We start from the raw sequence: 27,529 nt of genomic DNA, 5'->3' as shown, positions 1-27,529 counted from the left end.
CTATCGAGTTGTTTATTGAGGAACTGAACTCGACGCGGGTCAAACTTGTGGTGTTGCTCGTCATTTTCATGGCGTACGCGAGCGGATTCGCGTCCATTATCCTTGCCTAACGCGTCAAAGTGTTACGCATATAATTGTATCTATACCCTATATATACAGCTGCTCTCTACTCAGCCCTTCGTGTAAAAAAATATACTCTCCTTGTTCAAGTGCAAGTGTCGGTCAGTTGCTTCAGGAACAGCTCAGGTCCGAGTGTGTCACATGACTATTCCCCTCAATCGCGCTTTGTGTCCCTGGAGTAAACAAGGGTCTTTTGTTTGCATAATTCCGTCTTGTTCATCGCTCCTCATCTCCTTTGCTCCCGACGACCACCACGCGACTCCAACCCCTTCACACGCTTCCCCACTCGATTTTACCAGAACAAGGACTCGTCATGTCAGAAACACCGAAGAGGAGGCTCTTGCGCAAGAGTGCTCTCCAAGCCTCCCCCTTTGGAACGCCCGTCAAGTCCTTTCACAACTTTACACCAACTGCTGGTTCCACAACAACTGCTACTACTCCAGTGAAGCCTGCTTCGGAATCTACGACTGTCTCCTCCTTATCAAATCCATTCGTTGTTGCCTCTTCTTCCTCACCAAACGCAACCTCAGACAAAAGCACAGAAAGCGCAGAAAGCACAGAAATACCTACATCACCACAAGACATCAATAGTAGCCCCTCGTCGCGAAAATCAGCTCGGCTCAGCGCACTCTACGGTACCCAAAATACCAACAGCAATGGCAACAGTAGCAGCGGCAGCCGGTCATCTCCAAGGAAACTTGTTCCCCCGACAACACCAAAGTCCAAGACGGTACTTAAGTTGGTTTGGGGCTACATTGTAGGACTCAGGAAGATGGATGAGAGTGAATACTATCGATACCCGATCGACAAGTCATATTGCTCCTTTGGCAGGAACAGCACGAACGACGTTCGAGTCCAGATCGATACAGCTTCAGAGATTCACTGCAAACTTATTCGGAGGGATGATGGCGAAGTACGTGTTCAGCTCTTTGTGCCCAGGGACGTCTTTTCTAAGACCTACATAAAGCGCCTTCCTGTTTATTCAATCTACTAATTTCCCTGCAACTTTTGTATCAGGTGTGGCTCAAGGACACTTCAACCAATGGAACGCTATTGAATAATGTTCTTGTCCACGATACTGCCCGGCCCATCCAGCATAACGACGTGATGACCATTGCAGGACGGAAGTTCAGATTCGAGAGTGCCGCGGTGAGTGCACGTGAAGACAACGAAACCGCTATTTCATCCTATCTCATGCTAGCCAACAGAATTCTGACCTCGTGCGCTTTTATCCTGTCGTGTCTAAAACAGCCAATCCCTCGTACATCTTTACAGTTGACCAGCAGCAATACACCAGGCCGACAGATCAGTAGCATTCAGTCGACAATCGACCGGGATATTCTGGCGCTGGCCGAGATGCCCTCGCCGACCGCTAGAAGGAGCTTGTCAACACCCAAAAGAGACACCGCGCGGAGTGGGGCCGCCCTGGAATCGACTCTCGGGCTCTTCACGCCCAACAGAGCAGCGAAACTCTCCAGTCTGCTTGTCTCTCCAAAGCCTGTTCCGTTTCCAGCATTCTTGTCAAAATCACCAATGAAAACAGCCACACCAAGGAAGATATTCACCATGATTGATGAGCCGTCCGTCCTGAACCCAACATGCGCCAACTCATCGCTATCGCCGCCATTAATTGTACGGGAACTCGATGATGATGACGACGATGATGATGATGATGAGCCAGGATTGCACACACCAACAAAACAGAAACGCAAGGCGCATTTAGACTTGGAGGAGGGCGACATGGCACGAACGCCGAAGAAGGTCTCGTTCGGTCCAGCACTTAGTCCCGAGGTTTTCGACAAGGCTGAACCTCCTTCGACTCCCATCAAACGCGGTCAGCAGCAGGGCCCAGAGACACCAAGACGGCGGGGCATTTCCACACCTTCTCTACTTTCCAAGCTGAGTGCTCTCACACCAACACCCAAGCCCATTCTGACACCCACGAGGATAGGCGGCCGTACAGCTATATTCCATGATCTGAAGAAACCTGCACCGCTTAAGTTGTTTGAACTCGACGAGGATATCCCCAAGAAGCCGCAGTTTGTTGAGATGAATTTTGAGAATGAGAAAGAGATTTCTGCTGACGCCTCAGGAACGTGTGTGGCTGATCCAGTTGCGCTCGATTATCAGGACGAGGCTTCGAAGAGCGTAGCCCAGGATGTACAGCTCATCGACGATGCTCAGAACAGTCCCCTAGATGTCGAGGCTGATAATGTGAGAGAGGATAGAGAACAAGGTCAGGACGAGACCATCGAGGACAGCGGCACTTCTAGTGACAGTAGCAGTGGAAGCAGCAGCGAAGATGGCCTGTGGAAGGCGCTCACGCCTTTACCTTCAATTGAGGATGACATTTGTCTTCCTGTAACTCCAACCCGTCGACTCTCCGACAAATCTGCTACGCCAGTTCAACAGCGACCATCAACACCTTTTCAATCTACGCCAGGTTCAGCATCGCGACTTGCACTTTTGCAACTCTCGGCTCAAAAGATACATGGACTGGCTGACTTGCTCCAGGGGCCAAGCACTCCGACAATAAGTCGCGAGAACTCGGACTCTTTACCAACGACGCCCACTCGACCTCCAGTAAAGCTGCCCTTGTTTGACGAAAATGGTCGAGGACAGATGGATGGGGCCCAAGAAGAACATGATCATCAGGATGTTGAAGATTGGCGAGTGGATCAGGAAAAGACAGATAAGGGTGACCTGAAGCGACGGTCGAGTGCACCGGCAACGGTCATGGTGGACCCGAATCAAAGTCCCATCTTTTCTGGTTTCCGTGGCGTCTTCAGGACGCCTCAAAAAGTCGTGGAATCATGCTTTGCAGGATTCGCTGGTTTCCGAGACTATGTCATGTCCCCCACCAGGTCATCCCACCAACGACCATTGCTGCAACGATCTCTGATGGATGAATTTGCTGCTGTGGATTCACATAAAGACAATAACGAAGATGAACCGGAAACTATAGAATCGAGTGAAGCTCTCGAGGCCCCCGAGAAGAATGCGGAGACTCTTGATGTGCAACAGCGTTTAGTAGCGACAGAGGACGATACAAACGAGGCCGTAAAAAAGGAGGCGGATTCCATTGATCTGGACAGGACATCTGTGAAGCGCGGTATTTCTGAATCTCCAGAACCAGCTATCACTCCAAAGCGGCGCATTGCATCTCATCAAGATGTATTGACGATTCTGATGGGATACCCTCGCGAGTCATCGCCAAAGTCAAAGGATTTCTCATTTGCAAAAGAGCACTCTCTTTTGTCGCCGGCTAAATCGTTGGACGAGATCAGGTCTCGACGCAGACGGTCCGATATCTTTCCACAAAAGAGAACAATTGCCATTCGGAGCCACAGCCAGAATGCAGAGGGTCGCGATGGCACGATGGACGAGAAGGAGGTTGCCATAGGCGTAGATGGCAAGACGCGGCGGAGGACCATCTCTTTGTTCGATTTTAAACAGGAGCAGTTCAAGTCTGGGTCCGTTGCACTTGTCACGACTACGTACTCTGAGAGCACATCAGCCATGGACAGCGAAGATAAGACAGAGGCATCAGCTCAACAGAGCAGGAGTGAGAAACAGATCGAGGAGGATGCTGAACAAGCGGAACTCTTGCGTTTGCTGGGCGAAGGCTCGGGCTCACTGGATGATGACGAAGAGGAGGAGGCAGAGGAGGTAGCAGATGAGGAAGTAGAGGAGGAACACAACAGTATCATTGCTCAAGAACTCGAAGAGAGCAACATCGATCCCTCATCATATGAAGTACCGGAAGAAGCCCCGATGAGCACTGCGCTGATGGATGATAAGGGGTCGGATCAGGCAATTGACGGCGATCTCGATCAGGATGATAAGGAGAACCGACCCTCGATCGCGGAAGTCAACACCGCAGCACGACGCATCTCTTCATCATACAAATCGCGGGAGAATACACCCACGAAGCGGCGGCATTCCCTCAAACAGAGGCTAGGATCAGCGTCTCCAGCTTTCCGTCTGTACGAGGGCCAGTTCGCAGAAGAAGAAGAAGAAGAGGAGAATGAAGACGATATGGTGATGATGATCTCTCCCAAACGGGTGCGCGTGCACTCGTTCCTGGAATAAGGGATACCTCACTGGTGACTGTTGATACCAAATAAACACCAGCACTTTTTTTTTTTTTTTTTTTTTTTGGCTGCTTCGACCTTTCATTACTTTGAACACACATAATACATACAAGACACCATGGGAAAGACACGACCAAGTACTGGAAATACGAGGATGAGGAAGCTGGAACAAAATCCTTGCGCGCAATGAGTTCAGCTTTTAGAAAAAAAGTCATGCCATCTGCTGATCATTGTTCGTTTTATTTTCTTTGCTACTGCCGAAAATGTATCACAGACATCCATCAAACAAAGTATGCGCCACATAATAAGCGGAAGCTGGTGCCGGGCGAGCAAGGTAATGGATTGCTTCAGGAAATATTGCCTCAGGGAAAGGGGTTCCATGGAGTCTGTTTGGAATAGTCAGCGGGAATAGTCCAGTTTAAAAAGCGTTAACAAATATTGTCCTCTATACCGAAAAATGTATCGTAGAACCACAGTCGATGAAGGAGAAGGTCGCTAAAGAGCTCGAGTTGGCAAAAATTCGTAAACAAGTAGTAGTGTAAGTCTTCTTTCTTTTTTTCTGTGTCTTTGTGTATCTTCATATCTTCCTGTCAAGTTCGAAGGTCGCTGATAAAATCATCTTTTTTTTTTCGTATAGTGACAAGCCAAAAAAGACGATCAAGAAGAAGCCGATGAGCACAAAGGCCAAGATACGCAAGGGAAAGTCGCTGGAACGTGGGTTGATGAACTCTGAAAAGGACGAGAAGCGGATCGATAAGCATCAGGAGAAGGTCACACTAAAGAAGCGGGGCAAGCAAATGTGGGATTAAAAAAAAACACATGGAACAAGTAGCCTAGCTCGAGGGACGAGAGAGGCAGTCGGCGATAGCTAGGAACTTTATGGGCTACTGTCTGTCGCTATATTGGATCGCATTGAGCCAGCCATATAGTGTTGTATGCTAAGAACTTTTTCGCAGAAGAAAACGAAAAATAAATCCAGCGTTGTTGAATACCTACACAGGACACAACGAGCAGTGAAGATACAAGGGAGGGATGTTGAGTAACAGCGAGAAATATGACATTGCATGGGTCTTTTGTCCAGGGCACTGTGGCCAAGCTGCAGGTGAAGATGCCACTTTGGGTATTTGAAAAAAGGCCTTTACTGAAAATGATGAACTGATATCTAACGGACAAGGAAAGTACTAATACTCAAAAGTCATAAAGTCGAATCGTATCATCGTCAATATCTCGTCAGTCATCAAGAACTATTGTCCTGTCGCCTTTGCTGGAGTCCATCAGCAGAAAAGAGGTATCGAAAAAGAAATAAACGAGAATGCAAGAGGAGTGGAGTAATGAAGAGTAACAAAGGTGTATTAAAGCTGGGAGGGAGCTACTCCGATGGAATGGACGTTGTGGTATTTTTTGTACAGTTGATGCTTTGGTTTAACTCGAACGAAGGATCGTCATGACTTTAGTCGCGGTACTCCATCTCGTCCTCGCTGAATCCAACCGTAGGGAATTTGCGTGCAAACTCCGCGACTTCCTCCTTCAAGGCCTGGACCTCAGGGAACTGGCTACCATCGGCCACAAACTCCTTGAATTCCACAATCATCTTGCCCGGGCACTTGACCTTAAGATCCTTCGCAATGTTAACCGCGCGATCAATAAAGCTTGCGACCTGCTCAAAGTCCTTCTCATCCAGTCCACGCGAGGTCATCGCAGGAGTACCAACACGGATGCCGCCAGGGTTCATCGCAGATTTGTCGCCCGCGACCGTATTCTTGTTTGACGCAATGTTGACTAACTCCAGCACACGCTCGACACGCGAGCCATCAATGCTCTTCGAACGCAGATCGACCAAGATCAAATGTGTGTCCGTGCCGCCCGACGACATCTTGTAGCCCAGCTTGCTGAATGCGTCCGCAAAGGCCTTGCTGTTCTTCAAGACCTGATCCTGGTACTCCTTGAAAGTCGCGTCCTTCGTCTGCTTCAACGCTACAGCCAAGGCTCCAATCGTGTGGTTGTGGGGACCACCCTGGTGACCAGGGAAGACTGAGGCGTTGATGGGCCCCTCCAGGTCGTACTTCGTGACCTTTCCGTTTTTATCGGTGCTACGGATACCCTTACGGTAAAAGATCAAGGCCCCGCGGGGTCCACGAAGGGACTTGTGAGTTGTGGTCGTGACGATGTCAGAGTAAGGGAAGGGTGACTTCAAAACCTTGGCGGCGACCAGACCAGAGATATGGGCCATGTCCGACATCAAGTAAGCGCCGCAACCGTCAGCAATCTTGCGCATGCGCACGTAGTCGATCTCACGCGGGTAGGCAGAGGCACCGGCGATGATGATCTTGGGGCGGTACAGCTTTGAGTTCTTTTCCAGGGCGTCATAGTCGATCAAGCCGGTCTCCTGGCTGATCTGGTAAGGGAATGTCTCGAAGTACGCAGAGACCATCGAGATCTTCTTGTTGGGGATCTGGTAACCGTGAGACAGACTGTAGACAGAGAAATTAGAGATAAGGATCCTGATCTAATGAACGTTTTCATGGGAGCAAATACTCAGCTGTAAACGAGCGACTTACTGTCCACCGTGGGGGAGATCGAGACCCATGAGGCGATCGTGGGGCTTCATGAGGGCTCCGTAGACATAGAGATTGGCGGGGGCACCGGACAAGGGCTGGACGTTGACACCCCACTCCTCAGGGTTCAAGTCGAAGGCCTCGAGAGCACGCTTCTGGCAGAGGAGCTCTGACATGTCAATGTTCTCGTTACCACCATAATATCTATTAGACAATAAAGACGAATGAACGTTGAGAAATATGACCAGTGCAATAAAAATTGACAAGCTGAATGAAGCAATCATTCGTACCTGGCACCAGGGTAGCCCTCCGAGTACTTGTTCTGAAGAATGGAACCCAAGGCACCCATGACAGAGCGGGATGTGAAGTTCTATGGGCGATGTTCAAATACAAAATATGGAGCTCATGTTTAGATCGCCTGCAGAACTAGACATATGTCGGAAATATGTTTGGGGTCGTAATTACCTCAGAGGCAATCAAGACGATGGACTCGCGCTGCCTCTTCTTCTCGCGCTCAATAATATCAAACATTTCGGGATCCTGTTCCTTGAGGGGTCTGTTGAGAAGCTATCGAACAGAAATACACACACAGAATTAATTCCCCTGCAAACAAATCAGAGTCCATCGCAGAAGAAGACAAAAAAACGACTTCTTACCTCCTTCTGACCAGCAGGGAAGGCCATACCACGCTGTATAATACACATACAAACATAAAATGAAGCGTCTGTTAGAGTCGTCTTTGAGGTGGAAAATTTTCCCATAAGTGTTTCCAGAGACATTGGAGATCGTCATTGTTTTTTCGTGCGCGCTTATGCAAGGTTTTCTATTCCTCTCAGGCGGATATGGCTCTCCAACTGACAATAGAGTATTCCGATCCGCCACTATTCCTGAAGAAAACAAAAGGTGCACCCAGAAAACACCGAAGGTTCTGAGTTGTCACTGAAGTTGGTTCGTCACACTACGTACCGACAAGACGCGGGTGGAGATAGCGGGGGTAGCAGCACGCTTTGCGAAGGCGGCGGCGGTTGTAGAGAGTGAACGGAACATGGTTGTGTTTCTTGTCGTGAATGAGAAAGGGAGTGAGAATGATGATCGGGATGCAAACGAGAAGGGAGAGGAGAGGAATGGAGAAAGATACAAAAACGGGGCGAATTTTTTTATTTTATACACGGGCTACATTTTAGGAAAATCTTGTTGGATCATCTTCGGCCTTATTTTATGGGATCGGAAGGGAACTCCATATCCTCCGCTTCATCAGGTTTGCTTGGCCAGCAATTGCTTTCCTTCTTTCCTTTATCCATCTGAGCAAGGCTGGAGAGCAATATATCAACGGAGATTTTCTATCAAATAAAAAAAGAATCAAAGGAAAGGATCTACTCCCTTTTTCTTTTTTCTTTTTTGACGTATACTGGTTAAGCAGCCAGCCGCAAAATGCTTACTTTCTTTCTTTCTTCTTTCCAGGCACCGGCTCTAGCGGCTCATTGATTCAGATAATTCCTGGAACAGCTCCTCTTCCATGTATCGATTCCCTGATAATAATAATAATAATATTGGCAAGCGAAAGTAGAGTCCTGCCTGCTGGTCTCCTGTTCGAGTCTTCCACCAAGTGAACATAAAAATTGAGTGCCACTGGGTGGTGTGTGCGCCCCGCGACTTTTTAAGGTTTTGGCACGGTGGAATGCATTCCACCGAGTCAACATTTTTTGCACGGAAACAGTCTCACGAGGATCCCGCTTTAAGCAATTGAGCCCCAGTACACGACTTTTACCATGCATGGTCTGCATGATCTAGATAGTCTGAGCAGCAGCTGTGATTGGCCAGCCCTGATCTGCAGGGCTTTGACTATGGGGCCAACGTAGACACAGCAGCAGACGCGTCTAGTTTTTACTCTAGTAGACCAACTGACTACAGTCTATTATAATGCAATATGAGGTCAAGTGCAGAATGTAGCCATTTGATCATCATCACCCCAAAAATCTGCTTGGTCCGCTGGTCTTCCCTGCTTTGGGACTTCTGACTGTGTTTCCTTGTCAACAAACCCTCCGATGTTTGAACAGCTTGCTCCTTCTCTTCTTCCTTCGCTCAATCATTCTCTTTCTGAAAACCACGTTCGTATACCAGTCATGGCGAAGCAGCAATTAGGCAACATTGGCGCAACCACCACAGCCGCAAAGAGCAGCACCACAGCTTCACATCGGCCTTCCAGGGACTCCAAGGAGCGGACAGGCGAGTGCTTAGATGATATCGAGGGTATGTGGTCCAGCACACAACGGCCTGTTCATGAATAGGCATCGCACCATACATAGGTCCTCTCTCTCACCTCTCACTTGTCTAACCATTTATTGTTAATTAAACACTATCCCAACTCTATACAGATTCAAAGAAATGGCGCCTCATCCAGGAATCGGGACTCCTCGAAAAGATCCATATACCCACCGACAAACATATCCATACCACAAGCAACGCCAGCGAGAGTAACCAGGATGAGAGTATCTTGGGTGTGCGTCGAGACTATATCTCTGAGGGAGTGTTGTTTTCGATTCCGACCACTTGTCTCTTCATCATCATAGATATTCTGGTTCATCGACAGGCCGGAGACGATTACAGCACACAATTGATCGTACAAAAGATACTCAAGATCTTTCCAGGTAAGTAACAACCCAGAGAGGTGCTAAACGTGGTTGGATCTGGACTAGTGAGCCAACTGCGATGCATCTTTTTGATGTGTCGTTTATAATTGGAGGCACGTCATGGGTCAAAACTTCTTTGAAGGCCTGGAAGGATTCGAACGAAGGAAACAAAGACGGAGGATGTGCATTGGTTCTCCACGCACCAACCTTCAATTTAGTGGCGCTAACCTTATTCAACTGTTGCCACCAAATCGAAATAGTAGTTCTAGTCATGGCCTACTTTTCCAACAGGGCCAAATCCCACAAGCTGGTTCACGGAGCCATGTTCTTGACTGCAACCTCCTGCGGCTGCTATTTTATACACACAATGTTCAAATCCCCAGCCCTGGGACTCATGAAGCAAGCTCCCGGGGTGATCACCATTCTGGTCTATTGCATTGTTCAATTAAACATTATCACCGCTGTCGCTAGTCTAGCCATCTGCGGAGCGTACTACCTGTTCGAAAGCGCGACGATTCATCATTAGCAAACACAAATAAATGACACATTATACCGTGCTATGCTCGAACTAGGCAGCAGTGAACCTGGACGGGGTCAAATTTGAAGCAAAAAGAGTAGGGCGCCTCAACTTCGCCGTATTCTTGGCAAACGCACCACACGTGTCCTGTTCGTCTTGAAAAAAGTATACGTTCAATCATGCAATCGTGCTTCGTGAGGTCCTTGTCTTTCACCTTGCTTGCTACATGCATCTTCTGGTCCCGAGCTTAGCCAATAGACTGCCCCTGCATAATGGGAATATGACTTTCAAGGCTAATTGTCGAATATAAGTGCAAACACTGTCACTCTCAAATACGTCTATCTGTCTTTAATGACTGGCCCGACTAGACTATCTCGTTTAACGGCTAAGAAATAACCTCTCAAGCTTATTTCTTTTTTTTTTTTGTTAGGAAAGAAGTAAAAATGGTACGAATTCATATGCTAGCCCTCGCATTGGTACTTGTACTCGCGTTCACAGTTTCTGGCGCACCTGTTCAGCTCAAGTTCACGCCTGTGGACAAGCAGGAAATTTTGAGCAGCGAGGTATCGATCGATGGCAACCTGATAGCCACAGGCCGAATTATAACCTATGAATACCTTCAAATCCTCGGAATCGCCAACGAGGCCCAGGATTGCTTTCCAAAAGGGCTGATTGGGCAGGACATCAACGGACGAATCCTTTCGTGCCGAGAAGGGTCATGGCAAACGTTTGGAATAAGCACCATCACTCGATATGCCTCTCATAAGGCATATCGCTTCCCGTCCGCATATGTGTTGTGCGCTCCTCACGAGCGCGTGGTTGGTGGAGGAGGCGCATGTAGCCAGCCAAGTGGACATAGCTGGCTGTTGGCGTCAAAGCCAGTGGATAATGGCTGGGGTATTCAGTGCGATGGAGGATTGAGAAACGAATGGGGATCTGCAGAAGTGTGGGCTATCTGTGCTTGGTAATGCCACAAAGAATTCATAACAGCCTGTATGAACATATCTCAAGAAACACCTTTGATTGCTATTCTATGACTCTATTGTGTAGAGGTGTTGTTTTTATTAGTAAAGTATGAAAAAGGTTCTCCAACACCGCTATGCCTTCAACTGACAGATCGAGGTCCAGCCCTTGCGCCGCGTGCCTCTCCGGGCCCACCTATATTAAGTAATATCAACAAAACAAATTAGTGTCGCCGTAATCCATCGATCCATGCGTTGAAGCATAGCATGGCAGAACCCATGAACCTGTAACTTACAGCTCCATCATTTTGTCGCCGTTGGGATTGCTTTCAGAATGCACGGCTTGTGGCAGTAGCGTCTCAATGAGATCATACATAAACGCGGGCTTCTCTTCTGACAACTCTGAAGGATTGCCGGGTTTGATAAAGTCAAACACACAATCTGCACTCCTCTGATGCCTGATATCGATTTCACCTTCCTAAATAATTGTTTTCAGAATCAACTCAAGTGGTCTCAGTGACCCGCAAAACAAAGGATCGTCGTAATGAGGGGCTTTTTTCGCGTGCAAAAACGTACCTTGCGGAAGATCAACAATGACAGCTTGGAAGAGTTGAAGTAGGCTGACTTTTCGCACACAATCTGATTGTTGACGTTGGTCTTGATCCAACAGAAATTCTCCACATAGCGCAGCTTCCACCTTTCTGCCAGTTGCACCATGTCTGGTAAGAATTTCTTTTCGAGCCACACAAACAGGAATCCCTTAGGTAAGATCGCATTGATGTCAATAGTTCCTAGTTGCTCTATCGTGATCTTGTTGGGTCCTGGTTCTTCTCCCTCCCTCAAGAGTGGTGGATCCATATAGATGGCCTGATAGTCCGTCCCGAATTGCGTCAGATCCATATCCAGTATATTTGTCGTCTCCTCATATCTAATGATCCATCGAGCGGTAATGAGATCGACGTTTGACAGGCCCGATGTGAAATAGAGGCAAAATTTGGCAGAGTAGTCTTACCTAGAGCCAGAAATATCCCTTTGCAGCTTCTGCTTTTCCAAGGTGAGCATTGGTTGGATCCACGATCGAGGAATAGGTACGGGTGGGATACGCACATAGGTCGGTAGACTTGGGTCTATGGTCGAGATCTTTTTCTTGACAGTATAAAAGACGCCATTCCGGTCCTGCAGACGAACCTGCATGACTTTGTATCTCTGTAAAATCGTCTCCCGATCGGCCGCCATGCCCCGTCTCCGTTCACCCTTGATTTTGGGCTCCTTAGGTGGCCGAGGTGGACGTGGCTCCTTCTCCTTGCGACCCCGCTTCCGCGAAATGCCAATTTCTTCATCCCAAAAGTGGTCGTCCATCGCCATCAAGTAGTCGCTAAAATTATAATAATAATAAAAAAGAACCACATCAGAGCACATGCTGTTAGAATTGGTCTCCAAATCGGTTGCAGCAGGCGGTCTTGAAGAAATCGCTAAACAAGGACGACTTACTCCTCCTCCTCAAAGTCGTAGAGATAGTCTTCGTCCGCAATATTGGCCTGCCACAGATCCTCCTCATAAATATCCTCGGGTGTATCCCTGAGCATGGACCGGACAGTGAAGCCCGAGGTCCGTCGAAAGATCTCCTGAAGCTGCTCATCCGTAAACCCTGAATCTTCGTTTGGTTTGTTCTGCACTTTTTCAACCCCGAGGAGAAGTTCGCCATCGGTATCCGTGGGCAATTCAATCTCTCCTGATCTTGATCCTGATCCTGACCCTGACCCTGATCCTAATGCTGCGTCGCCAGCACTAGACGAACTGTCGACAGCCTTGGACTTTGCAAATTCTTCTTCCATGCGGGCCAGCTCCTCGAACTTTTTCATGATTGCCTCGATGGACTCGTTCTCTTCAACATATCCGACATAATGCGCGTTACTAAGCAAGTATTAGGGAAGACGAAAGGAAGTTAGCCCAGGGCTACTCGTAAACCTGCATCTGTTGAGTTATGGAATAGAAGTGTAAGCTGGTCATAAGTGCGTGCACGCACTTGATATTCACCGCCTTGCGGGGTTTCCTTCTTGGCCGTGAAGATCTGCCTGACATTGTGCTTGAGCTGAATGGGTGGATGGGTCAATGGGTGGAGTGAAAGCAGATGAGGAGGGTGTGCAGAGAGGAGGGACGTGTGTTTATTTTCTCTTCGTGTAAACAAGTCCAACCCAGTCAGACGCGTCAAAACTTTAATTAAATATTCAGGTACTAACCCACGATCGCTTGCCCTGAGATACCACTCCATAGCCTTGATATAATCCTGTTCCATGCTGAGACCCTTCTCGTACATGCCACTAACGTAGAAATGTGCTTCTGTATTCCCCAGTTCACCGGCTTTCAGAAAGTGCTCTGCGGCCTTTGAGTAGGCCTGTGCTGCCATATTGTCGCTAAATACATCAGTCCCAGACCTGTCTGGTACCATTTATCAAATACCACAGACTTTCGTGCTGTTTCTCCTGCGAGATTCTGGAGTCGTCGACGTCGCTGACCCGTGCTATGTCATGCACATTCGGCAATACATCCCTTACTGCTGGTCTTTTCTCCGCTTTCTGCTTCCAACAATCACGGATGCAGGCCGCATACTTCTCGAATGGTATCAGCTGAAGCGCAGTTGGCTACTTTTGCCACAGACTAGGAGGTGATGCAGTATGGGTGCATTCCTTTGTGCGCTTCCTGTAGTAGACTACACATACATTAAAATCGCTTGTTTATTCTCCTGAAGCTGCGCGAATTCAGCACCCTTGTTCGTCTATCCTGGCATCGTTTACAATCACGAAGCAGTTCCAGCGTCAAGAATGAGAACACAAAGGTGCATGCGGGTGGCGAGATGGTAGCCCTGGCGTCTGCTGTATATAAAGAATTTGGCTCATTGGCGTCCTCTCTTCTTCCACGCGCGAAAAGTGCTCTCTCATTTCATGTACATGTACACGATAATGTATCTGTTGTGTACCCTGACCTGTGTCCTCTAGTCCGCTTGTGGGAAGAGGAACATGGTTTGTCCAGCTGCCCATGTGCATGGGCTAGGCGGAACTAAATTCCGCTTTGATTCTGAGCGCAATCTCTGTGTTTAATTCCCGGGATATTCTCCCTAGCTTCATGGTGCCGCTTTCTATACCGAGAGCTGGGTCGTAGACAATGCACCCCGTTATCGACATATAAAGCAATTGAGGTATCGCTTTGTGTGCATGCAGGAGTTGGACCGATGATCGTAAAATACAACCCTATCTTTCCTTTGCCCAAGGCAGAAGGAAGAAGAGGATAGTTGTCCATGGCTATGCAGCTTGGCCGCATCCATCCAGTAGACCAGGAACAATATTGGTTCCGCCCCTGACAACACACACCACACCAATTGTCGTCATCGGCTGCATGGTTCAGCACTCATTAGCGCCTTGGTGCTTCCTTGATCCATCATTGTTTACACCGATACAGTAGTCGACACAATGCCTGCCACTTCTCCCCTTGGTATTCAAGGATCCAAGTCGAAGGACAGATCGGCCTTTTTTTTTTTTTTTCTTCTTGTGCAAGGGCACGCGAGGAGTGCATGAATGTTCAAACAGACAGACAAACAAAAAAGAGACGGAACACTTGGTCTGTCTTCCCTATTCCGGTTGTTGCTGGTCTTCTTAAATGTGAGCCGCGCGGCTCTCGACATGAGTATAGATTGAGGAAATGACGGCTGCTCTCGCTTAGCGGCATACCCTGGCGCTTGTCAAAATAGAAAAGAAAAGAATTCGTTAGCATGCAGGTATGTCGGTCAGTCCCTGACAGGAAACCCATTTTTAGTGAAGGCCCGGTTGTTCTTCAGCTCCGTGATCGCTTTGTATGCATGTCAATAGAACAAAAATATTCAATAACGTTTGCCCTCGGGAAGTCCACTGCGGTGAAAGGAGGGGAGGGGGATATATAAGCATGGGTATCTTTTTCTTACTTTCTTCTTCCTTCCTCCCTTAATCCTTCTCTTCATCAACATCAAGTAAACAATCAATATCCCCCCGTACTCTTCCTTCTTACTACAACACTCCTAATAGACGCAATGGGATACACCTTCGATATTGAGCTCGACACAGAGCAGCCCTTCATCGTGGAGCTGGACATGGCTGAGCACAAGGCACAGACAATCAGTGGTGTCATCGCCTTGAAACTCGGTCGGGCGGATTCCTTCAGAATCGCCACCATCGCGATCCACGGCCACAGTACGTGAAAATGATATTCCTCGTTCTGGATCATTCAATTGCTCAAAAATAACGAGCTTCTGACACCTCCACCTTTTCTTATCTTGATAATAGTCGGAGCCATGCTGAATGTCGATACCCCAGAGCACGCAATCGTCCGAGAGCCTCTGGTCAGCAGCAGCGTAGACTTGGTCGCTGCCAACGATACGGACGGTCGAGGCATCATCCATATCGACGCAGGCGAACAATACATTCCCTTTAGAATCGACATCCCTCGAGCGTATGAATTACCACCAACGCTAATCAACAAGCTGGATACGCCCTATATCGACTGGAAATATGAGATCCATGCTACATTGCGTCGCAGCTACTTCTTTTCGTCCACACGCGTGGTCAAGCACGACCTCATTCTCCGTCGTCCGATCGCCCCAACGAGTGAAAGCACGCTGACTGCATCGATGGATCGCTCTGGCCAGTACAAGAGTAAATTGACGGCACCAGGAAGACTTGTGCTGGGTCAGGATCGACTGTTGGCGAAGGTTGAGCTCGAGACGAGGAACAAGGAGTTCATGATCAAGGAGGTGGATTGTTCGATTGTCCAGATCGAGGAAGTCGACTATGTGACGAGGCTAGAACACCCTTCTGTGGAGAATGCGTAAGTGGATCGATCCTTTTGATTGCTTGTATTTTTTTTTCTTTCCTATTCCGTGTCTACTCCCCTGGATTCAACAAAGTTTTTCCGTCCTGCCCAGGCTAGCCCCAGCCATGTCCAACGCCTACGCATAGCAAGAGCATGATATCATGTTACCTATGAGTGAGCAGGGGCTTTGGGTCTACGATGCTGTATGAGACAGACCCCAAAAATATCGATCAACTCTATCCGTGCACGTTTTTCTTGACCATCCGTCTCTTTTTTTTTTTTATCATTTGGGCGGATGAGTGTGTTTGCTCGCAATTTTCTTTTTCTTTCGTATGTATCACCAAGGTCCATTCCCCTTCAGAGCTCATCCTCCCTTATTTCTGCACACACCCTCTGACCCAAATCTACCATATTTGGGCTGCACCCAATGTCTCCCTCCGCAGGCACTAACATTTTTGAACACTATCTTTTACGACCTGCGTGAACAGCAACGTCCCTGGAGCCCATTGCACCGTCAACTCCTCAAGATTGGTCTCCGCTTTAGTCGTGGTCCCCAACGACGACAGTGACATGGATTTTGGTCGCTTTAACCCGGTCGAATTTGATCTCCGTGTTGACAACGACCAACTGATTCCCACGGAACATGGACTTGGCTGGCTCAATATCTCGCATGTGCTCCGCTATACTGTGCATTTCATGGATGTCAACCAGCCAGCGCTAATCACAGAGCTGCCGCTCTTTGTTGCCAATGAGGTGATCTCGAAGGCATGCAGCGCAAAAATGCGTCCCCAACCATCCTCCGCAAGGTTGGTTGACTCGCTGAAGGTCGAGGGTACGGAAGATCATCATTTGCAGCACGATAGAGAGTCAACGCCTGAGTCAGATTAATAATCTGAATAAATACAAAGATCTGTTCTGTTGTTCTTGCTCTTGTTCGTGTTTGTATTTTTTCTCTCTTTCTCTCTTTCTATCTTTCTCTCTTTCTCTCTTTCTATCTTTCTCTCTTTCTCTCTTTCTCTCTTTCTCTCTTTCTCTCTTTCTCTCTTTCTCTCTTTCTCTCTTTCTCTCTTTCTCTCTTTCTCTCTTTCTCTCTTTCTCTCTTTCTCTCTTTCTCTCTTTCTCTTTTTTTTTTTTTTTTTGCTCCAGACGTATACAAGCAATCATTCGCGAAAATATAGCTGTTCCCATAAAAACATCTTTCCTGTGGATTACATTTTCCATCTATGAAGGGTATATAATATACATATGTGAATGCTCTCCGGACCCTTTGCAAGAGTGAGAGACCATTTCTGCTACTCATACTATGAGTCCTAATGTAAGGACACAGGACACGATGACAGCCATAACTGTGGCCGTCCAGGGCCGGATCCTCTCGCTATCAGACTTCTCTTCAAAAAGATTCCTGCCTTCGTTATAGAACTCTCCCCAATGCAACCCACCATTCTCCATTGTCGAAAACCTTGGTGCGTTTTCCCCTAGCACAATCGCTTCCTTGGCCAATGGTGAGGTCGGGTCCCGCGACAAGGGGTTCACGAATTCCTGGAAGCCCTGATCCTTGGGTGGCCATGGTGTCGTTGCAGGATCAATGGGTGTGTAACATTTGATGTCAACCCAATCCACATACATCTCGTACTTGGGACGCTTTTCACTCCAGTTCGTGGGTCCGCCTGCCCAGACGCGCGTGTCTGGTTCTGAGAGCCCCCCGTCCCAGATACTGAATTGAATTTGACTGGGGCTCGATGGGTATTTGGTGCCGTTGACATCAGAGCGGAGGATTGTGCGGACGACTTGACTGTTGATGAGCCAAGTGAGGCGATCGGGGAGCCATTCAATAGTATAGGTCTGATACTCTTGTGATAGATCCACCCCGACGTTCTCGCGATGTGAGTGGGAGTAGTCAATGTCCTTGGGGTCCATGTCTGACGGAGTGTGCTGCAAGACAAAGAGAGAGAGGGAGAGGATGGTATATACGTTACGATGGGTCGGATTGTAAACAGTACGGGGTGTGTATGGTATTAATGGTGCTGAGTCTTGTATATGCATACCCAGTAAAAGTTACTCTGGACTTCGTTTGGCTGCTTGCCAACCCATTCGTAATCGACTTCGTCGCCAGTCATCGCGTTTCGGTAGATAAAAGAGGAGATAACTCCGCCACTAGGTGATCCAGACTTGATCCTCGCTGTCACTGTTCCATAGAGCATCCATCTAGAAAATAGGAGAATGAATTCATGTTAGCACGCGTCGCTTTTCTTTCCTTCTTTCTTTTTTTTTTGTTTGCTGCTACACGAGCTCCTTAGGTTGTGTCACCTTGTACTAGACACTGTAGCCCCAAATCCAGCTCGGTTCCCAAATTTGTTGATAGTGTTTCCTGGCTCGAGCGTCAGAACTAAGTTTCCGTTCTCGATCCGCGTGTTGCTGGGTAAGAAATCCGATGTCCATGGCGCCTCCGAGGGGTCTCCTGAAAAGTTGGTGCGTGAGATCATGGAGCTCGGGTTATCGAAATTCTAGGACAAGTAACACGTAGCACAAAAAGAACGATTGAGACTTCTTTTTGTAGGAAGGATGTTTGCTGCAAAATAACAAAATAACAAACAGGTAACGTTTCTTGTTGTTTCTCTTTACCTCCAAGAAAGAAGTACACTGAGGGAGTGGAAGACAGCTGTTTATATCGAACGAGTTCTCGGGTTGGCATCCCAAGGCAAGAGAGCAAAAGGATGCTGCATTCGAGCACCATCCGAATTGACAGCACGGTGCATGTGCGGGACAGTTTGAACCACCGTTGTAGCGCTGACATCCTGTGGCCTCTGTGGACAAAGTCAAAAGGATGAGGACGATGGCATTTGCGAGGATGGCTATGCGAATGAAACGGAGAATGCGTATTCTGGAGCACGGAATCATGTTTTCGCTGTGGAGGACAAGGAGGAGAAAGACAAATGCGCGTTGAGATATGAAAGACTTTGATAAAAAAAAAATGCGGCGGGAGTACGATTGCTGTTAGGGCATCCTAGGGACCATGCAGTTCACATAGAGTGGGTTATTAAACTACAAGAGCGGAAATGAAGGAGGGGGAGAACAGAAGGAGACAGAAGGCGAATACCATGGAGGCAGAGGAACATTTATGTGGAAGAACAACGCGTATTGAGGGCCACTTTCTTTCCTGTGTCGACTGATGGATGCTGCTAACGAGAAAGTTGTGTTTGCACCATTCGACTATGATGGTCCCTTAATGGTAGGTCGAATCGGTAGCAGCAGGGAGCCAACGAGATGAGAATTCGAGATTCTACCTTTAGCTGTGTTTTTGCTATTGCTGGGACGCCATAGAGATTTGTTGCTCCAGAAGACCCTTTCGCTCTGGGTATCGTTCTTGAAAGGGGAGGGAAGCCAGGGAATTGTGTCATCCATCCATCCATCCATCCGTAGGGAGCCGAAAGACACGCATAGAAACCAGAGAGGGAATGATTCCAGCTTGTCCTCCGCCCCTCTTTGCGGTTGCTCTGATCTTCAGGAGTATCTCCAGGCGTATCCTGAAAAAGGGACATATGAGCGTCATACATCAGAGCCGGCTCCTGTTCTTGCAAGAGCCATGCGACTTTGCTTTTCTTTATGTCTTCTTCTCAAGCATGAGCGCGTCAATGAATTAAACGCATCTCCTTTGGGTTCTCGCAGAAGACGCCCCTTACCATTGTGCCTGCATCGCCCCACCAGATGGACTGATCGTTTCCTTGTGTCACTTTGGCTGCAACCATCGAGACTATCTTTTGGCCAATGCATCTTTTGCGCAAGTTTTTTCCCAAGGATGGCGAAATCGTTTCCGTAGCCTGTATTTACCGCAGCTTCCATTCGCGAAAGTGTTTGTGATTTCGATTTTTTTCTTTATTTGATTTGCTGTGGTAAAAATACAAGAAACATGGGGGAGTGAACGTGATAAGGGCGGGTGAATGCAGTGTAAAAAGATAGCGATGTCACTGTTGTGCGACTAGAAAACAAGCTGGACGAAAGGGAAGAGTGAGAAAGAGAGGGGTGGGAGAGAAAACGTAGTTTTTCGTCTGAATGCAAAAGAAAGATATGTTACAACCGAAAAGAAGGAGGCAAGGAGAGACCGTGAGAGGGCCTAACTGCCGCCTGTGTTCTCTGTTTTTTGTTGTCCAAGGGGAGACATCCTCACGGAGTCAAGTCCCTTGCTTCACGATCTCTTCGGTTTCCCTATCAAGGCTACGCGAGACACACAAAGCAACAAATACAGGATCAGTGCCAGGAATAACACACGTACGAAATCGAATCGGATCGACACAAAGACCAAATAAAAAAAAAAAAAAAAAAAAGTGGTGGGGAAGGTCAAGAACAGAGTCGCGCGACAACACCCATGTTCGGCATGCTATTCCCGCGTCCAAACAGAAGCACCGCAGTTGCTCGGAACACAAAGTATGGAACTTTAACGCAGAGCAGTAACGAGAAAAAAAAACGCGTCGCCTACTGAAAACAAATTGCACAGGTCTTTTCTTCCCACATACCTGGATCCATTGGGCCGAGAAGCGGTGACTGTCGGTTGTAAAGGTGGTGGTGATGGTGGTGGTGGTGGTGATGGTGTGATTGCGAATGGTGCAGGTACAACATGTTGGCGTAGTTCTCGTACGAGAGCTGGACCAGGAAGCACAAGAAGACCAAGAGGATCGAGCTCAACATGAGCACGTTGGTCATCTATCACAGCGGATCAAGATATTTAGCCAGTCGGTCCACAGAAGTGGCACAAGTGATAGCGAGGCACTGCCGAGTTGTTACCGGTAGGCTCGAGGGCTGTTCCATTAGGTCCGAGCTGAGTGTTTCTGAGGCAGGGTTGAGGGTTGTTTGATAATACGACTGCCCGAGTAGGGCAAGAGCGAGAGAACGAGGTGTATGTCGTCTTGTTGAGCGCAGTGTCTCCGAGCACGCTATCCTCGCATCCAAAGAGAATAAAAGAGTCGGTCTTCGGGATGATCAGAGGGATGGACGAGGGCGAGGGCGTAAAAAAAAAGGAATGGAGCGGAAAGAGGGAAGGAAGAAGCGAAAGAGGACAGACCAGCGCTCCTAATATCCTTTGGATAATTCATTTCGTTTTGAGTTCAGATCCCCTTCCTCAGTCACGCCCGTTATTGTTCTCTGTTGTGGATGCTGAAGCGCCATTCCCATTACCACTACCATCGCCACCACTACCATCCCCACCACCGCCGTTTCACTCATCCATTCGATCTGCAAGCACATCGCCATGGGGAAAGGAACAGGTGCGGGGCAAATACTGGACATCAGGTCTCTAACAGGACATATGAACGGATACAGTAAAGTCTCACCAGCCTTACTCTTCGTTTTTTGTAGACAAAATGTATATTACCCACTCCGAGTGGAGTAATGAGTTCTCGGAAGGAGGCATGACCTTTGGAGGAGCAGGAGGACGCAGAAATACCCAGATCTTCCGTCGATTGCCCTTCGACTGCTGTGCACTCTCGTTACAGCCATTTCAGCATCCAGTCTGCACCGAGGATGGCATCGTCTTTGACCTCGTGTAAGTCCTTGGTCTTTTTTCTTTTGTGGATATCATGGTTAAGGACTATGAAAGGCGTAAATACTTATTTCGAACTCTACCTTTACTCTCCTCATTGCTCTTTTGATAGAAACATCGTGCCGTATCTGAAAAAGTACGGTGCGAATCCTGTGACAGGCGAGAAATTGGACCCAAAATCCCTGATCAAGTTGAATTTTTTCAAGAATGCCAATGGTACCTATATGATCGGCCTTCGTCTCTTTCCGGCTCCAAAGGGGCACTTTGCAAAGCATGGAAGCTAACAAAATACACGGCCATTTGGATAGATGAATACCATTGCCCGATCACTCTGAGGGTCTTCAATGAAAACACACATATTGTTGCGATCAAGCCTTCAGGAAATGTATTTGCATACGAGGCGGTGGAACGGCTCAACATCAAGGCCAAGTTCTGGAAGGACCTCATGACAGACGAACCATTCACACGCAAAGAAATTATCACCATCCAGGTCAGCATCGGCCCAATCTATAACCATTGCTATGCAGGGCCATTATAGGTATATATGTTAATACTGTCCATGTCGATTCTCACCTTAGGACCCCCACAACCTGAAGAACAAGAATTTAAGTGAATTTCACTATGTCAAGAATGAACTCTCTGCAGTTGATGAAGGTTAGATACATTTGACCGAGGCATCTTTCTGGCTACCAAAAAAATCAAATTATCAATATTTATCAAATATCCTGGCCTTTCTATAATTCATTCGCCCGATCGCTTTAAATAGCTGCTGAAAGGAAAAAGCGCGACCCTCTCAACAATATTAACAAGCAAGGATCAACGGGCAAGATTCTGTCGCAGATGAACATGGAGAAGATTGAAAAGGCAGCGGTCGAGAAGAAACAGAAGGAGGTTGTGGCTATGGCCCAAGGGAGGACCACCAACAAGGCCATGGAAGCCATGTCCAACAAGCCGGGACTCGCATATAACGCAGCGGCGTATACAACAGGAAAGACCAGTGCATCCCTGACCTCGACAGCCGTCAGTGTGACCACGACAGACGACCGCGCTTTGATGAGCCATGAAGAGTACATGTTCCCGTTGATCAAGGCCAAGGGATATGCAAGCATCAACACTAATTTTGGCAAAATCAACATCGAGCTGTTTTGCGACCAGGTACACCAGTCTTTTATTACTCATGAGTGCGTCGTTACTGTTGTTATGGAAAACGACTGACATGGATTTTTCATTCCCCTTCTTTGTAGACACCGCGGACATGCTACAATTTCATTATGCTTGCAAAGACTGGATACTACAAGGATGTCAAATTCCATCGCAAGATCAAGAACTTTATGCTGCAGGGAGGCGATCCTACAGGAACTGGACGCGGTGGTGAATCATACTGGAAAGAGAATTTTAAGGACGAGATCAAGTCCAAGCTGTCTCATAATGCACGGGGGATCCTTAGTATGGCCAACAAAGGACCCGGAACAAATTCCTCGCAGTTGTAAGTTTTCTTTAATGCGGCGTGGTGTCGCTGCCTGACTGCCAAGGCTTGTATTTTTGGTATCTGGGGCGGAAGAGTACTGACCATTTGAGCACCACTTTAACCAATTTATAGCTTCATTACTTTTAAGCCCTGCACGCATCTGGATGGCAAGCATACAGTATTTGGAAAGGTTGTCGGAGGCATGGATGTGCTGGACAAACTGGAGTTGGTCCCCACGGACGAGGACACAGATATTCCGATTTCACCACCAGGAATTGTCATGCAGGACGTAACTGTTTTTGTGGATCCCTATCAGACGTTCACAGAACGACTGGAGAGGAAACGCAAGTACGAGGAAGAAGCAAGGACGACGGTCAAGAAGGAGAACCCCTTGGATCACTCTACCTGGTTTGGTCCAACGATCAAGAGGGATGTCGAGGGAGGTGGCACTGTTGGTGGTGGTGTTGGCAAATACTTGGCGGCTGCAACTGCGAAGAAGAGTGCAGGAGAGACTGAAAAGGTGGAGGATTTGAATGACATCCCTTCAGTGCCAAAGAAAAAGAAGACGGTCGCAAAAGGGTTCGGAGACTTCAGTTCATGGTAGTCTTTGTAATAAACTAGACGTATCCTTACATTGCGGTGGTGGAAGCACAAAAAGAGCGACAACGTACACGGGTGCGCGTATAATAGTTTTTATTTGTTCATGGTGTAGTAGATGTAGGCTGTGCAGCTCCAGATGCAACTGCAGCATTCTGTTTCGAGATGGCCCGCAGGTCTGCGACGACCCACCTTGTCAGCTGTCGGAAGAAATGGACCTTGGCTGGCACTTCCGAGTACCCGTCCCAGGCCGGGTGTGGGCTTGAGGTGCCAGCAGGAGCAGGAGACGCCCTTCCGTTGTTTCCACTGTACCCTTTCAGTCCAAGCGGTACATTGCTCTGTCGCTGACTTAAAAACGAGTCCAGGGGGATTGGGATCAGGGTCAGGTCCTGATAATGGTTCTTAATGATAGTCGAGACCAGATCGGGACCGAGACTCCGTGTTGGGTTTGCGTCGCGCCAAGTCAGGAGGTGAGTGAAGAAGAAGGTGTAGACCTGGTTAATATTCGAGAGATCGATGATAATCAGGCGCTGGTGAGCGGAGACAGCACCAACAGCGTTGAGGGGAGATCCGGATCGATAGGATTGAAACGGCGAAGGTGGCGGGGAGCCCATGATTGAGGCCGATGCTGGCGATGGCGATGACAGGGCTGACTCAGGAGGCGTGGTGACTGGAGTAGCCAGGTTGAGGCGGTTGCGCGATGTCAGATCGTGGTGTGGCAGTGGGGGCGGCAACGGCGGTTGAACCGAAATGAAAACTAGGTTCCAAATGATTAATTGTTAGTGCTAGGGAATGGACTTTGATCAGATCTGAAGCGATTGGGAGGTGGGGGAAAGGGAGGTTTACATTGTTTGGTGAGATCCGTGTAGGGATCAATTCCTGAGCGCACAATCTCATAGTAGAGAGCGTAAAGACTTGCTGGATCCGGCATGATAAGATCCCCGAATGTTACACAGTAATTCACAAGATCAATCGTCTATCGAAAGAATAGTGAAAGGAGCGTATCAGTATAGAGTGTGGGTGGTATCGGTTTCAAAGTCCACAGCAACATTGGGTGCCATCCTGTTGACCATACCTCTGCAACCAAGTCTCTAGCATCTGGATGGTTCTGCAAGATTTTGCCGTTTGATTGCAGGAATTTGACGACTCCCTGCAATGTATTCCACATCTCTACCCAATGGTAGGCTATAGGAAGAAGACAACGACATGTATTTTAGTGTTGAGTAAATAACTGCCGTGCCATATTAAATACCTCCAAGGAAGCAGCGACTTACGAAGTCTAACACGAAGGGCTTTGAACCGGCTTGTGAGCGAAAAAATGATGGCGATCGCGATACTAAAAAAAAAGTACGCGATTAAACCAAGTTAGTAACACTGCTCGCGTCTCTCGGCACTTCGATCCACTTGAAGCGTCGCACGTGGGAGCTTACCGGAAGCAGTCAATTTGCATCTTTTTCTTCATATTGTGTTTCAAGAATCCCAATATGACATCCAGAAGCACCGCAGCCATGGGTCTCGCCTGCTTGACCTTGGGCAGGACGGGCTGTCGTTGACGACACAGTCGAACAGTTACCATTGAGTTTACAGTGTTGCCCGCAGGCGTTACAAGAAGAGAGGGTGGATCCTGTGATTGGGGGATGCTGCACAGATGTGGATACGTGGTCGGATCCTCGACCAGGACCAACATGATGATCAGACAGAGATGGGTATACGGTGTTGAGCGCTGTGTGCGGTTATGTTGCAGGAGATAAGATGAGAATGACAGGAACGACCCAAGTCCTGTTTCGCTAGTCTCCAGGTTGAGGTGCTCCGCTTGTTTGTCCTGTGAATTAGCAGCTGTTGTAGAGTAGCTCAAAAAGACTTGCTGGAATCGCTTGTTGGTATAAATGAGGTCGTAAAATATCAAAAGCACCGTAACTCTGCCGTCCGGACTAAATGCACAATCGAAATGACACAGCATTAGTGGGTATCCTTTGATGAAACCGAGCATGACGCTGAGACAAGATGCGCTTACAGCAAGGCGAATGAGGCATCCGTGACAGAGATATCCTGTGCATTCGGGTTCCAGAGCATGCCTGTCACGTATGATAGAGCACTGGTGAGCTTCGATACTGCTGACAGCTCGTCGTCGTCCATCACTCCCGTGTATCCTCTATGTCCAGTTATGGATTGTTGCTTCGCGTTAGTGTCCATACAAACTATAAACTGTGAATGGTACTGGAGGCGTTTTTTTTGACTTACTTCCGCATCCCGTCGAATACTTGGACGATGACCATAGACATCTTTTGAAGTACAGCCTCATCCTTCAATGCCGCCAAGCTGGCCAGGTAGGGGTTCTGGATCTCATATTTGTTGTAGTTCGCCAGTAAACCCAATAGGGCCATCGCTTCAAATGCCAGATCGACGGAATCCACCATGACAAAGAACTATAGGTATTTCAAACAGAGAAAGATTAATTGGACATCATTCATCCTTGCTATCCACCAAGGAGGATGACCGGCGCCGAGGAACGAAAAATACCTTGATCAGGGACGGGAAAATGTCCTTTTGCATAAAGTACTCGTTCAGAGTGTTCTTGTTCACATTATCGTTGCCACACGCCAAAGCAATTGCGAGTCGCAGAGCAACCACTTGTAACTTCACTATAAAGGTATTGCAATGTTAAAAGAGAAAAAGGAAAGGCCGTCGGAATGGCAATCTTTCTCGTAAACATCCAAGTGATCCTCCTGGAAACACATGCCTATCAACATACATGGTTCATCGCTTCCCAAGATGGTGCTCAGGCCTTGAATCAGCGTCCGGAAGACAAGATCGGCATGTGATAGCCCTGTCTATCGTTCCCGTTGGTAAAAACGAATAATGAGAAGCACGCCTTGGGGAAATGATCATCTTGTCAACGGCCAAGGAAGAGTCTTCCGCATACCAGTAGATGAATGACATCAAAGCTCCAGTTATGAAACTTTTTACGAAAAATCTCTCCAAGAACGATTGTTAACGTCTATGTGGATGTGGACATGGATTGGATGTCTTGTGAGTAAGTCCACAGCCAAATCCAGATCATGGCGCAGCTAAATTTGATCCGAGCCTAAACCCGTACGAAAACCTCATTACCTGCATGGCATGAAGGCGCCTCTGAGGCAACGGATCCCTGATGGCTTGGACTGCATGTAAAAAGATACCATTGATGCCATCTTTGATGGCAAGCAATTGGTCTTCGCTGGTCTGTGCAAGACTCGAAGAAAGGTATTCTTCGTTGACCTAGGGACAAATGACTCTTCTATTAATATCTCCCATACCTTTGATTCGTTGCATCCAACCGTACAAGGCTGAATCTGTACCTTGATCAAGAACAGTTCATCCCAAAAGACGTCTGGGTCCCTTCCTTGAGCGGGGTCCTGACCCTAGTTAAATAACGCGTTAGAAAAAAATAAAGGGGCGAGTGTGAGAAATCGCTAGGACGAGAAACAACAGCGCTGCGCGCGACGATATGGAATGCTTCTTGTTGATGGGCGAAATGCCTCCTTAAGGTCTGCTTACTCTTAGGAACATGTCATATATCTGGACAAACTTTTCCTTCAGCTTCATCTTTTGTCCACTCTGTGGGCGGAGCAAGTGTTCCTTTGCCGTCGAAGGGCCAACCTTCATCTCTTGCATCTTTGATGGACTGATGGGAGATGATGAAGAGGGGATGGGTGAGAGGGAATGAAAGATGTGAAATGAGGCACTGGAGGCGATGGCGGTAGAAAGGACAGGGCGCACAGGCAGCGAGAAATAAGGTCCTGAGCCTTGGGCTTTGAAACAACCCTCTCAAAGATAGACTCCACGTGTAATACACGCATGTTGACCTATTTTTACCCCACACACTTCATCTTTTGTCCGAGGAACGACGCGTCAAAAAGGAAAAAAAAAAACCACAGCCATCGTCATTTTACGCGACGATTACCGCCACTGCTGTATGTCATCTAATTACCGTAGAAGTGGCCAAAAAAAAAAGAGCCCTGCGTACCGTAAGCAATGGCACCCGCCACTGCAAAACACCGGGAAGCAAAAGGAAAGCGCCCAACGTGGGGGTCGAACCCACAGCCTTCAGATTAAGAGTCTGACGCTCTACCGATTGAGCTAGCCGGGCTGGATGCTTGAAAATCGGGATTTTTAGGCTAATATATTTCTAATGACAAAATAAGGTTTAGCAATAAATCCGCTCCACAAGTGCA

General features: G+C 47.9%; 9 protein-coding genes and 1 non-coding gene across 10 annotated transcripts; 5 read left to right on the top strand and 5 right to left on the bottom strand.

Annotated features, from left to right (window-relative positions):
* The first annotated feature begins 298 nt into the window (after positions 1-298).
* BC939DRAFT_532584 (uncharacterized protein) lies at positions 299-4,257 on the top strand. Its single transcript, XM_051561663.1, has 3 exons — positions 299-1,033; positions 1,138-1,269; positions 1,372-4,257. The coding sequence occupies exons 1-3, from the start codon at positions 434-436 to the stop codon at positions 4,210-4,212; spliced, it is 3,573 nt and encodes a 1,190-aa protein (XP_051407735.1). The 5' UTR covers positions 299-433; the 3' UTR covers positions 4,213-4,257.
* A 1,407-nt stretch (positions 4,258-5,664) lies between these two features.
* BC939DRAFT_402380 (serine hydroxymethyltransferase) lies at positions 5,665-7,473 on the bottom strand (the record flags this gene model as incomplete). Its single annotated transcript, XM_051552677.1, has 5 exons — positions 5,665-6,685; positions 6,773-6,973; positions 7,060-7,139; positions 7,235-7,336; positions 7,426-7,473. The coding sequence occupies 5 exons, from the start codon at positions 7,471-7,473 to the stop codon at positions 5,665-5,667; spliced, it is 1,452 nt and encodes a 483-aa protein (XP_051407734.1).
* Positions 7,474-8,841: 1,368 nt separating this feature from the next.
* On the top strand, positions 8,842-9,940 carry BC939DRAFT_465197 (uncharacterized protein). Its single transcript, XM_051557474.1, has 3 exons — positions 8,842-9,019; positions 9,145-9,417; positions 9,660-9,940. The coding sequence occupies exons 1-3, from the start codon at positions 8,893-8,895 to the stop codon at positions 9,923-9,925; spliced, it is 666 nt and encodes a 221-aa protein (XP_051407733.1). The 5' UTR covers positions 8,842-8,892; the 3' UTR covers positions 9,926-9,940.
* A 419-nt stretch (positions 9,941-10,359) lies between these two features.
* On the top strand, positions 10,360-10,884 carry BC939DRAFT_480974 (uncharacterized protein; the record flags this gene model as incomplete). The annotated part of the gene is made up of 1 exon (XM_051558988.1): positions 10,360-10,884. One exon carries the CDS (start codon positions 10,360-10,362, stop codon positions 10,882-10,884), a length of 525 nt encoding a protein of 174 aa, XP_051407732.1.
* Positions 10,885-10,933: 49 nt separating this feature from the next.
* BC939DRAFT_415875 (uncharacterized protein) lies at positions 10,934-13,059 on the bottom strand. Its single transcript, XM_051553003.1, has 6 exons — positions 12,905-13,059; positions 12,370-12,792; positions 11,891-12,253; positions 11,455-11,806; positions 11,175-11,356; positions 10,934-11,074 (listed from the first exon to the last, which is right to left on the bottom strand). Exons 1-6 carry the CDS (start codon positions 12,958-12,960, stop codon positions 11,014-11,016), a joined length of 1,437 nt encoding a protein of 478 aa, XP_051407731.1. The 5' UTR covers positions 12,961-13,059; the 3' UTR covers positions 10,934-11,013.
* Positions 13,060-14,801: 1,742 nt separating this feature from the next.
* BC939DRAFT_465193 (uncharacterized protein) lies at positions 14,802-16,697 on the top strand. Its single transcript, XM_051557473.1, has 3 exons — positions 14,802-15,098; positions 15,192-15,732; positions 16,206-16,697. The coding sequence occupies exons 1-3, from the start codon at positions 14,939-14,941 to the stop codon at positions 16,603-16,605; spliced, it is 1,101 nt and encodes a 366-aa protein (XP_051407730.1). The 5' UTR covers positions 14,802-14,938; the 3' UTR covers positions 16,606-16,697.
* A 203-nt stretch (positions 16,698-16,900) lies between these two features.
* On the bottom strand, positions 16,901-19,110 carry BC939DRAFT_465188 (concanavalin A-like lectin/glucanase domain-containing protein). The gene is made up of 5 exons (XM_051557472.1): positions 19,002-19,110; positions 18,340-18,622; positions 18,025-18,221; positions 17,763-17,922; positions 16,901-17,649 (listed from the first exon to the last, which is right to left on the bottom strand). Exons 2-5 carry the CDS (start codon positions 18,613-18,615, stop codon positions 17,014-17,016), a joined length of 1,269 nt encoding a protein of 422 aa, XP_051407729.1. The 5' UTR covers positions 18,616-18,622; positions 19,002-19,110; the 3' UTR covers positions 16,901-17,013.
* A 1,961-nt stretch (positions 19,111-21,071) lies between these two features.
* BC939DRAFT_480969 (cyclophilin-like domain-containing protein) lies at positions 21,072-23,322 on the top strand (the record flags this gene model as incomplete). Its single annotated transcript, XM_051558987.1, has 7 exons — positions 21,072-21,253; positions 21,363-21,466; positions 21,559-21,740; positions 21,829-21,904; positions 22,017-22,405; positions 22,495-22,736; positions 22,851-23,322. The coding sequence occupies 7 exons, from the start codon at positions 21,072-21,074 to the stop codon at positions 23,320-23,322; spliced, it is 1,647 nt and encodes a 548-aa protein (XP_051407728.1).
* A 74-nt stretch (positions 23,323-23,396) lies between these two features.
* Positions 23,397-27,128, bottom strand: BC939DRAFT_465180 (uncharacterized protein). Its single transcript, XM_051557471.1, has 13 exons — positions 26,853-27,128; positions 26,654-26,716; positions 26,427-26,573; positions 26,239-26,313; positions 26,068-26,146; positions 25,836-25,957; positions 25,557-25,741; positions 25,330-25,467; positions 24,746-25,246; positions 24,590-24,651; positions 24,391-24,500; positions 24,162-24,291; positions 23,397-24,072 (listed from the first exon to the last, which is right to left on the bottom strand). The coding sequence occupies exons 1-13, from the start codon at positions 26,967-26,969 to the stop codon at positions 23,420-23,422; spliced, it is 2,382 nt and encodes a 793-aa protein (XP_051407727.1). The 5' UTR covers positions 26,970-27,128; the 3' UTR covers positions 23,397-23,419.
* Positions 27,129-27,371: 243 nt separating this feature from the next.
* Positions 27,372-27,444, bottom strand: BC939DRAFT_t167. The gene has a single exon. It is a non-coding gene; the product is annotated as a tRNA-Lys (tRNA).
* Between the last annotated feature and the right edge of the window lie 85 nt (positions 27,445-27,529).

This window comes from Gamsiella multidivaricata (genome assembly GCF_025024155.1).
Source record: "Gamsiella multidivaricata strain RSA 2152 chromosome Unknown BC939scaffold_88, whole genome shotgun sequence".
Lineage (NCBI taxonomy): Eukaryota > Fungi > Mortierellomycota > Mortierellomycetes > Mortierellales > Mortierellaceae > Gamsiella > Gamsiella multidivaricata.
Note: the sequence above shows the minus strand (reverse complement) of the source record. Positions and strands in the feature narration are given on the sequence as shown.

Excerpts from the sequence above, each read along its gene's own strand:
- BC939DRAFT_532584 (XM_051561663.1), top strand. The coding sequence starts at position 434 with ATGTCAGAAACACCGAAGAGGAGGCTCTTGCGCAAGAGTGCTCTCCAA. Across the intron at positions 1,034-1,137 it reads TTCGGAGGGATGATGGCGAA|GTGTGGCTCAAGGACACTTC; the intron begins GTACGTGTTCAG and ends CTTTTGTATCAG. Across the intron at positions 1,270-1,371 it reads TCAGATTCGAGAGTGCCGCG|CCAATCCCTCGTACATCTTT; the intron begins GTGAGTGCACGT and ends TGTCTAAAACAG.
- BC939DRAFT_465197 (XM_051557474.1), top strand. The coding sequence starts at position 8,893 with ATGGCGAAGCAGCAATTAGGCAACATTGGCGCAACCACCACAGCCGCA. Across the intron at positions 9,020-9,144 it reads GTGCTTAGATGATATCGAGG|ATTCAAAGAAATGGCGCCTC; the intron begins GTATGTGGTCCA and ends AACTCTATACAG. Across the intron at positions 9,418-9,659 it reads GATACTCAAGATCTTTCCAG|TAGTTCTAGTCATGGCCTAC; the intron begins GTAAGTAACAAC and ends AAATCGAAATAG.
- BC939DRAFT_415875 (XM_051553003.1), bottom strand. The coding sequence starts at position 12,960 with ATGTCAGGCAGATCTTCACGGCCAAGAAGGAAACCCCGCAAGGCGGTG. Across the intron at positions 12,254-12,369 it reads TACGACTTTGAGGAGGAGGA|CGACTACTTGATGGCGATGG; the intron begins GTAAGTCGTCCT and ends TTATAATTTTAG. Across the intron at positions 11,807-11,890 it reads AGGGATATTTCTGGCTCTAG|ATATGAGGAGACGACAAATA; the intron begins GTAAGACTACTC and ends ATGGATCATTAG.
- BC939DRAFT_465193 (XM_051557473.1), top strand. The coding sequence starts at position 14,939 with ATGGGATACACCTTCGATATTGAGCTCGACACAGAGCAGCCCTTCATC. Across the intron at positions 15,099-15,191 it reads CATCGCGATCCACGGCCACA|TCGGAGCCATGCTGAATGTC; the intron begins GTACGTGAAAAT and ends TCTTGATAATAG. Across the intron at positions 15,733-16,205 it reads CACCCTTCTGTGGAGAATGC|CAACGTCCCTGGAGCCCATT; the intron begins GTAAGTGGATCG and ends CTGCGTGAACAG.
- BC939DRAFT_465188 (XM_051557472.1), bottom strand. The coding sequence starts at position 18,615 with ATGATTCCGTGCTCCAGAATACGCATTCTCCGTTTCATTCGCATAGCC. Across the intron at positions 17,923-18,024 it reads GCTACAGTGTCTAGTACAAG|ATGGATGCTCTATGGAACAG; the intron begins GTGACACAACCT and ends CCTATTTTCTAG. Across the intron at positions 17,650-17,762 it reads TCCAGAGTAACTTTTACTGG|CACACTCCGTCAGACATGGA; the intron begins GTATGCATATAC and ends TTTGTCTTGCAG.
- BC939DRAFT_465180 (XM_051557471.1), bottom strand. The coding sequence starts at position 26,969 with ATGCAAGAGATGAAGGTTGGCCCTTCGACGGCAAAGGAACACTTGCTC. Across the intron at positions 25,468-25,556 it reads GTATTCGACGGGATGCGGAA|AGGATACACGGGAGTGATGG; the intron begins GTAAGTCAAAAA and ends AACTGGACATAG. Across the intron at positions 24,292-24,390 it reads CTAGAGACTTGGTTGCAGAG|ACGATTGATCTTGTGAATTA; the intron begins GTATGGTCAACA and ends TTCTTTCGATAG.